Here is a 16,018-nt window from a genome sequence, read left to right on the forward strand (position 1 = left end):
ACGGGTAGACTGGTGAGTGGGTGTATAGTTTCCTTGGTTTCAGGAAAGTTTGAACGCTGATTCGCTTTAGCTCATCAAACAGTTGCGCCGTATGTAATAGTTACGCAGCACTGTTGTTTCAATAATTAATCTTTATGCATTTCAATTAGGATAAACTATACACCTGTGCTGAAAAAAGTCAATTTTGGCAATGAAAAGTAAGATTGGCTATTGCCCATTTAGAGATTAGAAACGATGCAAACAGTAAACGTTTAGGCATGCCAAACAGACACGGTAGTTCTCTTTTTAATATCAAAGTAAAGTATATATGTTTAAAACTTAAAGTGAAAAAGGCAAAGGCTATATTTACTTTGCAGCTCATAAACATAAATTAAATGCACATTTACCAGTATGTTGTGCGTCTGTACTAACGTAGCTAATAAATGCGTGGCAAAGCGGCATTTTTCTCAGAAAGTGCTTGCTACTTAAACATGTTTAAACGCGGTATGCTGTTATCATACTGCCTAGACTAGTTAGTTATGTACCAAGGTTACGCGAGTCCGTGCGAGTGAAAAAAGGCGATTTTTTGCGGCTTGTAAACATTGAATAAAACGCTATATACACTTTGTATCGTGCTCAGAATCTTTTTTCTGATTAGGTACCGATACGCGATACCCGTTTTAAGTGTCTCTGTGGTTAACCCATCAGCGGTCTGATGATTCTAGAAGCTCTAACTACAGTATTAGCCGCGCTAGTGTCTTCTTATCTAATTTGGTTAGTTGCAAAACGTAAGCAAAAAGATGGCGAACCGCCTATAGTCCCGTTTTGGATACCGTGGCTAGGTAAGTAGCAGTTTCACCATTTTTAAAAAGAAATTAAATATTTTTTGCTTCCAAGGTTCTGGACTTCAATACCAGAAGGACCCAATTACGTTTTTAAGGAAACAGGAAAAGAAATATGGACCAATATTCACTGTCTTTATGGGTATGTCATAACTATTTAAATAATAATACCATTGTGTTTTATAATAAGCAAAATTAGATAATGGTCACTTTATTGTATTATAAGCACTTCTCACTTTCTTGTATTATAAATACCTACAAGTAATGTATTTATGTATGATGTTTTTTAAGGCTGTGGTGATGGGACCCAATACAATAGATACTTAAATGGGGTTACTTGGGTTCTTTTAAGATACTAAAATACATGGGGGTAACTATAAGATTTACTGTAATGGGCCAACTCTGGCCTAAATCTCATGTCCCACACTGAAGGACCTCACCCACATATGATAGAAAACTACAGAATTAACCAGGCGAATGAAACCTTTTCCTTTTCAGGTGGATCCTACTTTACATTTGTCACTGACCCATTTACCCATCCAATTATCGCTAAAGAAAGCAAAGTCTTAAACTTCCGGATCTGTACAATCCCCACAATTAAGAAAGTATTTGATTTTACAAGAAGAGGTGTGGATGTCCCAACTATGGGTGGTCTCATGGTTAAGTATATGCAGGTGATTTTACAGTTAGTTAATTATTCAAACAGAAGTTGCTTTTCACTACATTTTCCTATTTAACTCTTATAAGCGGGATTGAGGTATATGAAGCAGAACGCTCAGGTTATAAAGACTTTTAGTGCCTAGCCACGCGAGGAAAATTAGATCTTGTATGCAGCACAAAAGTAGTTTAAAAATTTATATACTTGTGTCAGATTATTAACTATAGTGAAATATTAATAAATATATTACACAAATGTTAACCATTTGATTAACGTTACATTTGTAAAAAAAAACCCTTATATATATATATATATATACATTAATTATTTTACAAATGTATGTTGTCATTTTTTTATAAAGTGATTAATACTGATTAGACAATTAATCTTTGTTTAAAGGGTCACTGGCTTGAAACCTTAGTCAGTAAAATGATGGGAAATTTACAGAAGGTTTTGCTTCATGGAAGCTACAACAACACTGAATGGGCAACTACTGGGCTGCTTCATCTCGTTGAAACTGTCATGTGCACTGCCGGTTTCAAATCATTGTATGTATAGTTAAATTACTATAAAATTTGGGTGCTAGAAGGCTTTTAAAAAATTGAGTTACAAACTTAGGTAGATAAACCTAATTTAGTAAATGAAGCTGTGATCTGCAACCAAAGAACACCCATGTTATAAAACACAAATTTTGGAAAAATAGATAGATAATTCAACTATTTTACACTCTACCAGGATCTTTAATGTTCCTGTATTCTCAGATTTGGGGAATACCCAGCATCCAGTGGTGTAGACAACAACAAGTTACATCACAAGATTGTTGAAGATTTTGTTAAATTTGACAAAGCTTTCCCATTGTTGGTGCAAGGTCGACCAATTTCATCATTAAAGGTTTGGGTTTTCCTTAAAATTTTCACAAACCCTAAATTAAAAGTTGACAAAAATACAAAATAGTAAAAATAAGGTCTAAGACTTAAAGTCAAACAAATAAGTGAGGTCAAAAGATACTGTATCTGCCACTATAATCAATGAGGTTCTCTATGTTTAAATTATAGGTTTACTGAATTTTTTTTTCATGCCAACAGCAAAAACTAAAAAAACATGACACCTATGTATTATGTTCACAGGGTGTTAAAGAAAGTCGTGCAAATATGTGGAAATTTTTTACCATGGATGAAATCCATAAGCGAGAGATGGTTTATGAGATGGTGGAACAATATGCCAAGAAATTGGAAGAAGATCAGGAACTTGAACAACTGAAGAAGGAACTTTATTGCGTTAACTGGGCAGCCATGGTAAGTAAAGGGGTTTGTATATAGATGTTGTGTGGTTCCTAAACTTTTATAAAATTTTTGCCACGTGGACACTTAGAAATTATTTAAATATGGATGCGACGCAACAAAATTAAAGAATGCTACAGCGAAAATGCAAAATCCACACCAAGAAGAAAACCAAACCATGATGCTGTCATTAAAAAAAGGTCTCAGCGCATTGCAGATGAAACAGTGGTGTTTAATAAAAGATGCTAAAAAAATGACCCAACTTGTAATAAAAATGACCCAACTTGATGACCCAACTGTAATAAAAATGACCCAAAAGCTACCCATTTGTAAAGGTGATTTATATAACCAGCGTGTCAAATTAAACACCTAACATTCTGATGCCATGACTACATTGTTCATAGCATTTCATTTCAAGGTCAATTACGATAATCACACCATGGTTCCACAAACTCACATGTCCTTCAAATAACGGTCTTTAAACCATAAACAAACAATACCGAGTGTTTGATCATAATCTGTGTTTGCTTCAGTCAAATACACTGCTGTCTGCATTTTGGGCTCTGTACTATATCCTCAAGCACCCAGAAGCCATGGAAGCAGCTAATGTTGAAATACAAAGAATGTTGAAAGAAACTTCACAGTGTGTGGATGGAAAAAGTGAAATTAACTTCACACGGGATGACATGGCGAAAATGACAGTTTTAGGTGAATAATAGACATGATTGTAGCAATAGACGCTACTGTTTACCATTTTTAAACAATGTAAGCTCGCTGCCTGTAACATTGTGGAGGTATGTATCCCTTGAAAAGACATTTAAGGGCAATTACTCTTATCTATTAGTCAATAATGGGTTGTTAAATTTGTCGTCTAAAATCACCCACAAAGTTTCACCTGTGTGGCAATTTGTAAGCGGACATGAGGTGTATAAAAAAAACACCTGTGTTATCAAAACTGTCATTGCCCGTCAGGAAAAATAAAAGTCCTTACAGTCACACAACTTAAAACTTCCACAGACAGCATTATAAACGAAACTCTTCGATTGGATATTTCATCATCATTGTTACGACAAGCTTTGCAAGATTACAATCTTAAAGTTGTGAGTGCAGATCGCTCATACAAGATAAGGAAAGGTGAATAAACCAATCAATTCTATTATAAATGAGCAATCTTATGCCGTGCTACACCTTAGATTTTGCCTCATTACCCACAATACATTGGTGAAAAATGAAAATACTATATGGCAAGACAAAAGCCCCATGAAGAATGTGCTAAGTTGACCTACACTATCGAAATCCTGTACTTTGATGTAAAAGAGATAAAAAATAATGGCATGCAACATTGATTAAAATATGTTAAAAATTAGGTACCTGTCTGTACACACAACGGGTACCGTAGCCTAAAACCAGCTTCTTCACTGAATAGAAACACAATTTAAAAGTTACACCCTTTATATTTAATACTTAGGTGACAAACTAATGACATTGTTCCAACTTACCCATTATGACCCTGAAATCTATGAACAACCGGATCAATTTAAATTTGACCGATTTCTAAATTCTGACGGGTCGCCAAAAACTGATTTCTATAAAAAAGGAAAAGTTGTTAAATTTTTCCTTCAACCGTTTGGTAGTGGAGTAAGGTAAGATGTAATATATTTTGTTCAATTCTATATGGGTAAGGTTAAGTTGCAGTGGTTCCCAAACTAGAATACATTATGCACCAAGTGTAAGTATATGAAGGCCTTCTGAGAATGAACGATAGGTATAGATAGTAGATAACACAATTTATTACATTCAATATACCAAAAACTGTATACTACTGTGGGGTAAGATGCTGCCACCTAAAATGCTATATTTTCTGATTGTGTTTTTAACAATTAACAACGCTGTTTAAGAGTCGCTGGGCTCAGTTGTACAATTCAATATCCTATTCTTTGTTTACTACCAAATGAAAAAACAAACAATAAAGATTTTAAAATATTTCATCTTATCCAACCCTACTATACATGTAAAAATTAAAAATTAATTAATTACCTTTTAATATCCAATTCATTTCTATCCATAGTAAATGTCCAGGAAGATATTGGGCGGTCACCGAACTTAAACAGCTTGTCATTCTCCTGCTTTTATATTTTGACTTCAAACTAATAAATCCAGAGCAAGAAATCAAAATGGATCAAATTCGGGTCGCGTTTGGATCATTACCCCCCAATATTGACCCACAAGTTCAATTCAAACGCCGCGTGATTGTTTAATCATTGAAACTTTATTTCTTCTTTACTATTTAATCAGTTCTGTATATCTTCAAACTTTTGCAAATAAATCTGTGAGCTGCATTATTTTTAGCCTTTAAAATACAGCAATTCTACAGCGCAATAAACTCGGCTGTGTGTATATACGCTACATGTGCGTACCCGGCAATGATCTAAGCAAATTGGGCGATCTCGGTACGCTACATGTTAATTTATACAACCGATAAGATCCACGATTTGGGAGCAATCACCATTTGTGTTGGTAACTAACGACCTATTCACGCAGCGGGCAACAAATTATAACACCAGTGTCACACTGCGTAACATAAGGGGTAGCTTGCAAGTTACTTACAATGCTGCAAATCGTACTACTAACTAACGGCCAATGGGTCGGAGAATTTTACGTTAGGTGTTTTGCCCAAGTTCATACTCGCCCAGACCGAGCATTGAACCCAATGTATTCTGTTTACGATGTGAGCGCTCTAACCATTATGTTACTGCGCCAATATTTTTAACCCGATGTCGTTTGCATTGATTGCACACTTGTGGTTTTCCACGCGTTAGTATTTTTTAATAATTGAACACTTTGACCTTGATCGTGGTTGTTGCGTGAAGTTCAACGAGCAGTTTCTTAATACAAACTTCAATTTCTTACTACATAAGTCGTTGGATTGAACGGTTATATTCGTTGCTGTTTGTTGGTTACGAATTATGCTCTATATTCAAATGAGGGGCATTCGACGGCGAGGCACTTCATGGGACATGGGATTAGGTAACTTGTAAGTCAGTACGTGGTGTATGAAACAGAACACCCATGTTTTAACTTATAACTACTGTGGTTACCCCGCCCTGCAAGGATAAACAAGCTACCTTCACTCAAAGACCAACATCATGTACGTTATATATTTTTAATAAAACGGAATCGTATCAACGAACAGAAAGAAGCGACGCCGCATAAACTTAAGCCATGAACGAAACTCCATTAAAGCAAAGGCAGAGCAACTGCATTTCAACAACGCTTGTTCAAAATATCACCACAAAGGATAAAGATTAAAAATAAACGTGTGAAACTGAAAGGATTAAAACGGTGTTTAGTGAGATGTGGAATTCATAGCAACGTTATATGAGTTAGTTGAACACAATAACACCTGTATACCAGTGCAGGCATGCCTTGTGAGAAACACTGTGGCAAAGTGAGAATTAAATGCATTGCGTTTAAATGTGATTGTCGGTTACGTGCAAAGAAACCCACAGCCAGCGAAGACCAGGGTTGAAATCAGCGGGATTAAAGAGGTATGGACCCCACTTTTTGTGAAAATTCAGCATAACAAAGCGCCATTGCGATGCACAACTGTTTTTCACAAGTCGCATAAAAAAATATTTTAAATTATGGTTGGACCACTTTTTAAATTCCTAGATACACCCCTGGTGATGAAGTAGTAGCGTTAAATGCTGTCCTTCCAAGTGACACATAATTCATCAACATTTGTCACGGCCCATTTAACGCAAGTCAGGTGACAATTTCAATAGACCGAAACCAAGTGACCGTGACAGTTTAGCCTTAGGGCAGAAAACAATTAAAACCAAGTTACAACATTAGCCAGCTGTACCAAAAAACTAAGGATTTGAAACTAACTAAAATTCATTACAGAAAAAGCAATCTGGCATTAACTAAAAAAACACAATATTGTAAAACTCATACAACATGGGCGGGAATAAACACACACAAGGGTAAACCAACCAAAAGGAATTATATATACAGCAAATATGGCAGAAATGTACAAATAATATGAACCGTTTTAAGTGCTGGGCCACCAATACAAAGTTATCCAAGGTATAAAAATACGCACCGTTAAAATTCATAGGCTTGCATGGTACAGCAGTTGAGTGTAATCAGCAGCCAATATAAAGCTGCATATTTAGTTACAAGCACCAAAAAAGGGGACCTGATATATACAAATAAAGCCATAACAATGAAATGAAGTTCACAATGAAATAGGCTTGCAAAAGGACCTTAAAAAAACACAATTGTGGAAAATCCAATTAAAGGAGATAATTAATTCATGATGTGTTAAAGAATATATTGAATTTTATATGAAGCCCTAGCACTTCGACTTGCTACACTATAAAAGTAGTGCGGGCACCACTGGCAGGTTTATGGCTGGCAACACTGTAAGCACTTAAACCTGAATTCCATACGCTTGCCTGGCACTTGCACGTGAGTAGTGGCTTGACTGTGCAGAGTTGGAATTGTTTTGTGGCTTAGGTTGAGGTGGAGACCTGGGTCAAATAAAAATATTTAAAGTTTTGTACTTTTAATAAAAAATTTTAACTATTCAAAGAAAAATAAAACATTTTTAATTAAAAATAAAAATATTTTGTGTGCCATTAATACCCACATAATATCCCATATAAATGTGATTTTAACTTTAACAATTAACCTTGCTCCATCAAAAAAACAAATTTTAATTATTCATTCATTCAAATAAAACAAGTTCCATTCATTATTTAAAGTAGAAGTTATATTTATTCATTCATGTACATACCTATTAGTTGGCTTCTTCTGGTTACGCATTGGTGGAGCAGCTGGTCCATGTTGAGGAACAAATCGACTGAATGGTTGATCTTCTGTGGGCACCGGTCGCTGCTGGGCCGCTGTAAATTATTCAATGAAATTCAATTATTTATAATTTAATAGGGAGTTGAGGTTAAATTGAAAAGTGCAGTATGTATGTATGGTGTATGGTTCTTGTGGTGTGGCTTAATGGTTAAGCGTAACCGAAGGATGTCAGGTTCGATATTAATTACAGCGTATGTGTTTTGGAGCAAGATACTTCGTAGACATAGCTTCAAACCAGTGGTCACTAACGGGTTGTGTCAACCCCCATCTTACATAGAGATTCACTTACGTCGTTTAAAGCTCGGCCTCCTTGAATATCTTTTACTTGGTCTTCGTTCAAAGTTGACGGACTTCCGAGGTCCTCGGTTCCTTGTGATTTCAAATTCGGTGCGAACGCTCGGACGAAATCTAAAGTAAATGCAGAAAACTGAATGTGGGAAAATCTTGACGAAAAATACATTGGGAAACCCAATGCATTGTTGCAATTCAACAAACTTTAGGCACATGCTAACCAAAAATTAAAATTTGTGGTTAATCCTTATAGGATATCCCATACATTGTTGCTCTGTTTAGTTTTTAGAAACCTTAGCAGTCAAAAATAATATTTAAACTAAGTGAGTTGCAAACCCCTAGTGGAAACAAAAGGTAAAACCTGTAGGGTTTAGGTATTTAACAAGTAGCAAAAATGCCAACTTCCCACCTTAAATTCACACTTCAGAATCTATGTTTTGAATTATAAAATTTGTAATAGCATTATCTGATAATTTATTCATTTAATTCGATGCACTATGCATGAACTACCCACCTGGAACCAAGTCTAATCATTTGTTGTCGTTGTCCTTGCTGTACATTGGATTTAAGTCTAAAGAAAGCATGATGTTCGACCGCGCACTTCCAAAGATGTTTACAAGCCTTCGGATGGTCAAGACGAAACACAAACGTGTGTTCTTGTTCAACACCCTGTAGGAGTGCAATGTTAAACAGTAAATTTTTAAATTTTAAGTAATTTTAGTAAAAAGATTATGTATATATATAACAAAAATAAATACAACATTTTTGTCAAGTAAAATTAAAAACACTACATTTTTTTTACTACACTGCTTTTTGAGGTAATGAACCAACTAAGAGTTAAACTTTTTTTTGTTTAAAAATACAGTAAGAATCTGCTGCTACAAAAACGTGATATAAATATAATAAGGGGAAATATTTCTCTCTTTTATTTTATAGTAGGGTGGGGAAAGACGGGACACCTTAAGCACATAATAGCTAGATATTCTGTTCGTGTATTAAACAATCAACAATGGATTGGTTTTATAATTCATTGAATGTATTGCAAACTACCAAATGGAACAAGATCACAAGAAAATAGAATAAAAGTGTGTCCATCTTCCTTCACCCTACTATACAATTAGTTGGACTTGGTTTTTGTCTGTTACATTTTCGTCGCAGGAGATCCAAACAACAATAAACCTTACCCTTTCATCATCCTCAGTGACAACAAGCAACAATCTCTTTCCCTTGAAATCCAATTTCTTTATCTTGGGCCAGAAGAAGAGACCAATCTTTTGCTCGCCCTCGAACACAAGGACCCCGGTAGGGGTGAGACCGAGACTATATTCGTTTCCATCTTTACCCTGGAGTAATACCATGTTAATAATAATATTAGGTGAGGTGAAATTGGTAAAAATAGGTACAACTTATTTGAACACAATTAAGAGCGGTTTATGGGAGTCGTAAGGATACAATTTAATAATTCTTTGAATGGTTTGTTAACTACCAAATGGAACAAGATCACAAGAAAATAGAATAAGAGTGTCCATCTTTCTTCACCCTACTATATATTTCATAAGTCTATCACAGGCCACAGTTTTGTTGTACAAAAAATTATACTGATGCTTAAACGTTTGAGAGTTGTAGTACTAGTGTATTTTATCTATACATTTCTGTATTTTTAAAAAAAAGAAAACTTGGGGGTTACTGTCAAAAATATGGATATAAATTTAAAGAGCAAAACAGCATTATATCAATCTTGGATATGTGGGCAAATAATACCATCATGTAAATTTTATTGGAAACTGGAATATTTAAGCATATTATGGCATCCTTCTTAAAAAGAATTAACCCTAAAGGTTTACACACCAGCCCTAAATCTCCATTGTATTATACACAACAAAACACAATAGGTATGTGTACAGACTACACAAGTCATTACAAATACCAGAAATGTCACCCAGTAACCATGAACCAAAGTGTGCGTTCATGCATGATAAAAGTTGTGAAACTTAAGAACTAGGTAACAGGTAAAATGGCCAAAACACCTAGGTCGGGCTCAAAAAACATGGATTTTCTAGTTTTCTGGTCAGTTTTAATACAAACATGACACTGGCAGCCAATATGTAAGATCTGATTCTCATTTTGAACATATCTGTTTGAAAACCATCCTCAGTGATGTAGGAAGTTAAAATAAATGCTAGAATAAAAACCACCAACAAAACATGCTAAAAAAGAAAGTAATGTAAATGTAAGTAACATGGGTAAAAGGGGGCAAGGATGAACTTAAACACTGTGTAAAACCCAAGGGAGTAGAAGTTCTGCCATTATTGAATAAACTACACCATTAATACAAATGTACAGTGGGTAGACTTTCTCAACTAAAGGTAGGTTTGTTTTATGACTTCAATGACATTAATGTACATGCTGTGTAAATACCTAAACATCCTGTCTCACATTTAACATGTATATCCACTCCACTGTCTGGTTAAATTTCAAATAAGTGTCTATGAAGCAATGAAATATTTAAATTATGCAACAAGTATTGCCGATACTTCATAACAATGTTCATTCATTATTCACACCCACTATCAAAACACAGCCGCAGTTTAAAGCTGTTCGATCAAATCTATAAACTGAACAGTTTTAACAATAAAATATAAACATGCAAAAACCATTGCTGCCCAAATAGTTTCTATTAAGTGTAAACAGGTAAACCAACACGCGAAATAAAATAATAAAAATATGTTGCTATTTACTGACACAATGTTTAATAATTTTAATTTATTAATAGCTTTAAAAAATCATGATTTCAATTTAAAGCTGTAATACACTTTTTAATAACCACCTAGTCATTCCAACATAATGGACAATGGTCATACCATTATAACAATAAAAGGCAATAATCATATATATATAGAGAGAGATTAAATACATGTTTACTGTCATAGGTACCTTAACATTATGCATGTCAACTCCATACATTTCTCTCCACTTTGCAATATTGAGATAATTCAATTCAGAATCTGCAGGTGTTTGTCCTCTGTCGTAAAAAGCTCGTTAAGCGATTGTAAACCGTGAGTATTGAGACAGAGTGCTGTGTGGGCTATTTTGAAATACCCAACATATTACTCATATTTTAACTAGAATTGTCATCTACACATTGCAAAAAATTTACTAGATGTATGCTTGCTAGCTTTTTGTGCTTTCTTAAAAGATGAGTGTTTAGTTTAATTAGCGAAAATGAGATTAACACAATCATGTGACTACATGTGGGGAATTTACATTAGATATAATGGTTGACATTACATTAGTACCAAGTGCTAATATATTTATACCAAACACACATCAAGTCATAACATTAAAATTGTAGAGTCATACAATCCATGCTCATAGAAATATATTCTTAAGTGTTAGTGTTCGCTTTATCATTATTATTAAATCAAACATTGATAAAATTGTGCAAAACAACATAAAAACAGGTATTTTTGTGTTTGAAATCCACCCGAGTGAACCTACTTGCATTTCTTGTAAGCCTCGATGACAGCAAGTTCAAATTGTTCGGTTTGATCCGGTACAAACCGGAATTCCGATATAAAATATGGATTGTGGACGTCAGGGTCATAATCTCCAAGCTCAGCTGAATAAAACATGTCAATCAAATTCATGGGATTATCAAGCTTACAATGAATGGGATTTTTACGAGGATTGAATTGTAAAAGGAACTGCTTTATAAGCTGCTGTTGTACTTCATAGAAGTGATATTTATTAATTTGCAACAAAAACTAGGGTGACAATTTTACCAACACCTGCTTTATTCACTTTTAAAGGCAAAACAGAGAAACAATTTTAACTACCTTTTTGATGTTTTTTGGTTTTTCACTTCATAAAATAAAATTCTAAGTAAAAATATTTTACTTTTAAATCTATTTGATGTATTAAATTTTATGATTCAGCACAAAACAGTCTGTGTAACACACTTGTTATTACAGCTCGATTGTAAAAGTGGGTGGAGAAGTAGTTGTAAAACACTTGGAGTGTAATTAGATAAGCTTGGGTGCTTACATTGTAATGCATATGCTGCTAGTTGTACTGAAACATCAAAAGGACACGGCAGCTTTCCACGCAGAATATCTTGTTTTAGTTGCAAGAAGAACTGGTATCTAAACAACATGTTTTTTTCAAAGAAATATGGGAATAAGAAACAATAAGCTAAACATACATACATGTAATTTGATGTACAAAAAAGAGTATATAATTACTTTGCTTTGAAAAAGTTCTTTATTATTATTAGTACACCAACAGTACCATGCAATTACAATGAAAACAAAAACGTTATATCCAATTAAATTGTATGCATGTAATATAGTAGGGTTGGGAAAGACGGACCTAAGCACGTAATATCCAAGAATCCTGATCATGTTTTAAACAATTAACAACGGTCTCTTTTGAGTCGTGAGGATACATAATTCTATGAATGTTCTTTGTTTACTACCAAATGGGACAAGAAAATAGAATGAAAAGGTGTACTGACTTCTCTCACCCAGTTATAATAGAATAATATACAGTGTATAACTACAATAACCTGGTGTAATCCTAATACCAGAAAATCTAATACCAAACTAACCAACAAAAACAAATAAAATGCGACATCATACCTTGTTAGCTCTTCTTGTAAAAGATTTGGTTCTGAAGAATAAAATTTAACTCGAAAATGGAAAGTATAAGGAGGACCAATCTTCACTTGTTTGACAATCTTCTTGGTTTTATCCAACCAATGTGGGACCTGAAGTTTATAACTTCTTGTTTAGATAATGTTTCTGGAAAACAACTTCAGAGGCATACTGATAGACAATACGGATAGTAATACAACTGATATGAACTAAATAATTAAATGCATGTATTGACTACTGATATAACTGGATATTCGTTTTAAAAAACAAAACAAAACCAAAACCCACATTGAATAATGTGTAATATTCTTAATAATAACGTTTGTTTGTAGCCTAAAGTCTCTTGGCCAAGGACATTACACCTCTATAATAATAACAATAACATGTGGAGCCTAGGACTTATGTTTTGACAGGCTGTATCCTCTGGGCTACATGCTATATCTTCATCTTCTTTTCTATGTGGTACAGCTCCCACAACATGACACGCTAGGGACCTTGGATTTAAGCAAAAAAAAAATTACCAAGTAAAAAAAGTAACACACCTGGTTAGCATCCATAAACTGAAGACCAAAATAATCGGTTTCCACCAAATCTAGATGATAGGAAATCACTTGTTGGTATAATACTTCACCAAGAGCCTTTTTCTAAAATAAATTACCATTAAAATATATTAATAACAAATATTGTGCTACTTCTGCCACCAAGCACAATGTAAATAATGTTTCAACGACTCATCTATTATGAAAAAACGTAGTGTATTTTCCGTCAAAAATGTATTTTGGACGAAACGTTGGAAATACAATACGTTTTTTCATACTAGACGAGCCTTGAAGGATTATTTATAACAAAGCTATCTTCATAAAATATACATATTATACATCTTGGTTTTAAAATATTTTTCTCAATTTATAAACAGTCTGTTAGATTTGAATTGAGCATGTAAGAATAATCAGCAGGGAAATACAGGAAGTTATCAAAGTGTATTGAGGAAGTATTACAACATTATAAAAAAGTTACAATTTTTGAAGACTACAACAAAAACTGCTAAAGTAAAATAAACAGTATATACCTATAGCCTAAATACATTATCCTGAACAGTCATTATAACATGGCACTCAATACACCTCAAGCCCCCTTACAAGTTTCTTCATATGTAATTAAAACACTTTCAGGAACTTTATAAACATGGCATAACAAGCTCAACTCAACTGAAACCCCATCAATTCATTTAAAAATAAATCCAACAAAAACTCACTGGGACATCCACAGAAACATCTGTCCCATCCAACAACACAACTCTCGCTGTTATCACTGATTTCCCACGTTTTCCATCAGGTGCTGGAATATGAATCCCAGACTCTGCCACCCCCCGTCCCGTAGGGGCTTGTTTCGGTCGCCTACGTCCCCTCCTGCTAAACGTTCGGCGCAAAAGTCGAAGCATATTGTCCCTTCAACCGAAGCCCAATAATTGAGACAAACTTAAGCACAACTAAGAGTTTAACCACCTGGGGAATAGAATTTTTAAGAATAATGAAAACTTAAGTAAAACTATAGTAACAGCATAGAACTAAAAGTTTTACCGTCTCTAGATTTGAAAATAAATAAATGTTAATATTTAAAAAACTGTGTAGATTAAGATAATTAATCTGAGCTTCGCTACATAGTATGCTATCTAAGAAATAGTTTTACAAGTTTTACAAAGCAGTATAGACGATTGAAACATTAAATGAATATTAAAAAGTTAAAAGCACTAAACATAATACGGTCCAGATAGGGACCAAGCCCTAGGAATGCGCTTACTATGTAAAAAAAACAGCCTATACATTGAAGGTTTTCACAAAGATTTAAACAATTTCGTCAAGTTTTTAAAAGTATAATCACCTTAAAAAGAACGAAAACTGAAAGCATACATCATAGTGTTAAACTTTTAACTAACTGAGAATTTTTCCCACACAGGTACAGTGCATGTTAAGCGCTATTTAACCTAAAAACAGTTTTAATTCTTTAATTAAAACCATTGTAATCACACTAATCTGTCGCTTACACAAAGAATCTTTTCTATTTCGCTTATACTGAAAAGCTTTATTCGCAACATTTAGGCGTTGTCAAAAACACGCATTTTGTAGTCGCTTTACGGATTATAACATATGTAACAATTAAAAATTGCAGCCATTCATATAAGTTACATCAAACTGCAAAACTATGTCAAAAACATTGTTAATTAATCTTCTTCTCAGCAATAACACGAATTATAATAAATTCAAAGAAAAACCTGTTTTCCTTTTTTTCGACGGCGATTCTATTTTTCTTGGAAGTCTATTCGGCTAGAAAAATATCATTGCTTTCGAAAATTGGCCGCGTCGGCTTTTATGCCAAAAAGATTGAAAAATCAAAGTTTTTTTTCAAGTTTACGAAACTTTTTCAAATGTTTTTTCCAATAAAACAAAAATATTAGATGTTTTTTATGAGTGTCCTAAAGTGAAACATGGCTTATAGGTTGGCGAGAACAAGGTTAAATAATAAAAGACAAACCCAGAGTCGTATAAACTATGGTTCTAGACAAACCATGTGCGTTGAATACTGTATTATATCCGTTTAAAAAGCAACAAAGGCGACGTATGCGCCAAATTAAGTCTTCGAATTCGTTAGTTACACAATTATACCTACGGATAAAGAAGCAAAAGCCGTGAAAAAAGTAGTAGGGTTGGGGAAGATGGTACACCTTTTCACTCATTTTTCTTACCGTTTCTGGTAGTAAACAAAGCACATTCAAAAATATAAAACTGTATTCTCATGACCATACACCGTTGTTTATTAACGGTCAGGATATTTGGGTATTATGTGCAAAATGTGTCCCCTCCCCCCCCTGCTGTATGTAAACCTTTGAGATACAGTATTACACCTCCCCTATGGAACAAATTTATTTTTACCTACGGGTGTACATTAATGTGCTTATACAGAATCAATTTAACCTTATGTGGCTTGTCAAATAAAACTCAAAAGTGTCAAAAATTAACTCGATATAGTTGTATATGCTGCAAGATTATTGGGACCGTTTCGTGTATGTAGGTTAGTTGACCATGCACAGAGATAGACAGCTTTAATTGAATCATAGCCTGCCCTACAGTTAATATACGCTTAAAATATCTCAATTTATAAACGGACAACTAAAAATAGAATTCAGCACTTTCAAATAATAATTCAAAAAGTGTTGAAATAAATTTAATTTATCGAATAGTTTGTAGACTTTACGTTAAACGTCGGATGCGCGAGGACTTATACCTTAGTAGTTATTCTTGCGGCGTGTAGACCTTCAAGCCTGTGTTACTAAATGGCGTATACAGCATCACATTCTGAAATAGCCGCCCATTGGGATTTGGATCTGCCGTCCTTTTATAGGCATCCCTGCCGACTGCATTGACAAGCATGTGCTGCTGCGTT

General features: G+C 34.1%; 2 protein-coding genes across 2 annotated transcripts; one reads left to right on the top strand and one right to left on the bottom strand.

Annotated features, from left to right (window-relative positions):
* Nucleotides 1-9: 9 nt before the first annotated feature.
* LOC149740699 (cytochrome P450 7B1-like) lies at nucleotides 10-5,101 on the top strand. The gene is made up of 10 exons (XM_089873391.1): nucleotides 10-821; nucleotides 877-963; nucleotides 1,320-1,495; nucleotides 1,879-2,027; nucleotides 2,241-2,370; nucleotides 2,607-2,774; nucleotides 3,293-3,467; nucleotides 3,777-3,893; nucleotides 4,228-4,402; nucleotides 4,828-5,101. Exons 1-10 carry the CDS (start codon nucleotides 695-697, stop codon nucleotides 5,015-5,017), a joined length of 1,494 nt encoding a protein of 497 aa, XP_089729517.1. The 5' UTR covers nucleotides 10-694; the 3' UTR covers nucleotides 5,018-5,101.
* Nucleotides 5,102-5,908: 807 nt separating this feature from the next.
* Nucleotides 5,909-14,480, bottom strand: LOC149740700 (band 4.1-like protein 5). Its single transcript, XM_089873398.1, has 12 exons — nucleotides 14,459-14,480; nucleotides 13,833-14,082; nucleotides 13,120-13,221; nucleotides 12,563-12,690; nucleotides 11,970-12,067; nucleotides 11,424-11,544; nucleotides 10,860-10,947; nucleotides 9,110-9,268; nucleotides 8,440-8,594; nucleotides 7,924-8,042; nucleotides 7,561-7,669; nucleotides 5,909-7,294 (listed from the first exon to the last, which is right to left on the bottom strand). The coding sequence occupies exons 2-12, from the start codon at nucleotides 14,016-14,018 to the stop codon at nucleotides 7,195-7,197; spliced, it is 1,365 nt and encodes a 454-aa protein (XP_089729524.1). The 5' UTR covers nucleotides 14,019-14,082; nucleotides 14,459-14,480; the 3' UTR covers nucleotides 5,909-7,194.
* Between the last annotated feature and the right edge of the window lie 1,538 nt (nucleotides 14,481-16,018).

This window comes from Ciona robusta, chromosome 2 (genome assembly GCF_009617815.1).
Source record: "Ciona robusta chromosome 2, ASM961781v2".
Classification (NCBI taxonomy): Eukaryota; Metazoa; Chordata; class Ascidiacea; order Phlebobranchia; family Cionidae; genus Ciona; species Ciona robusta.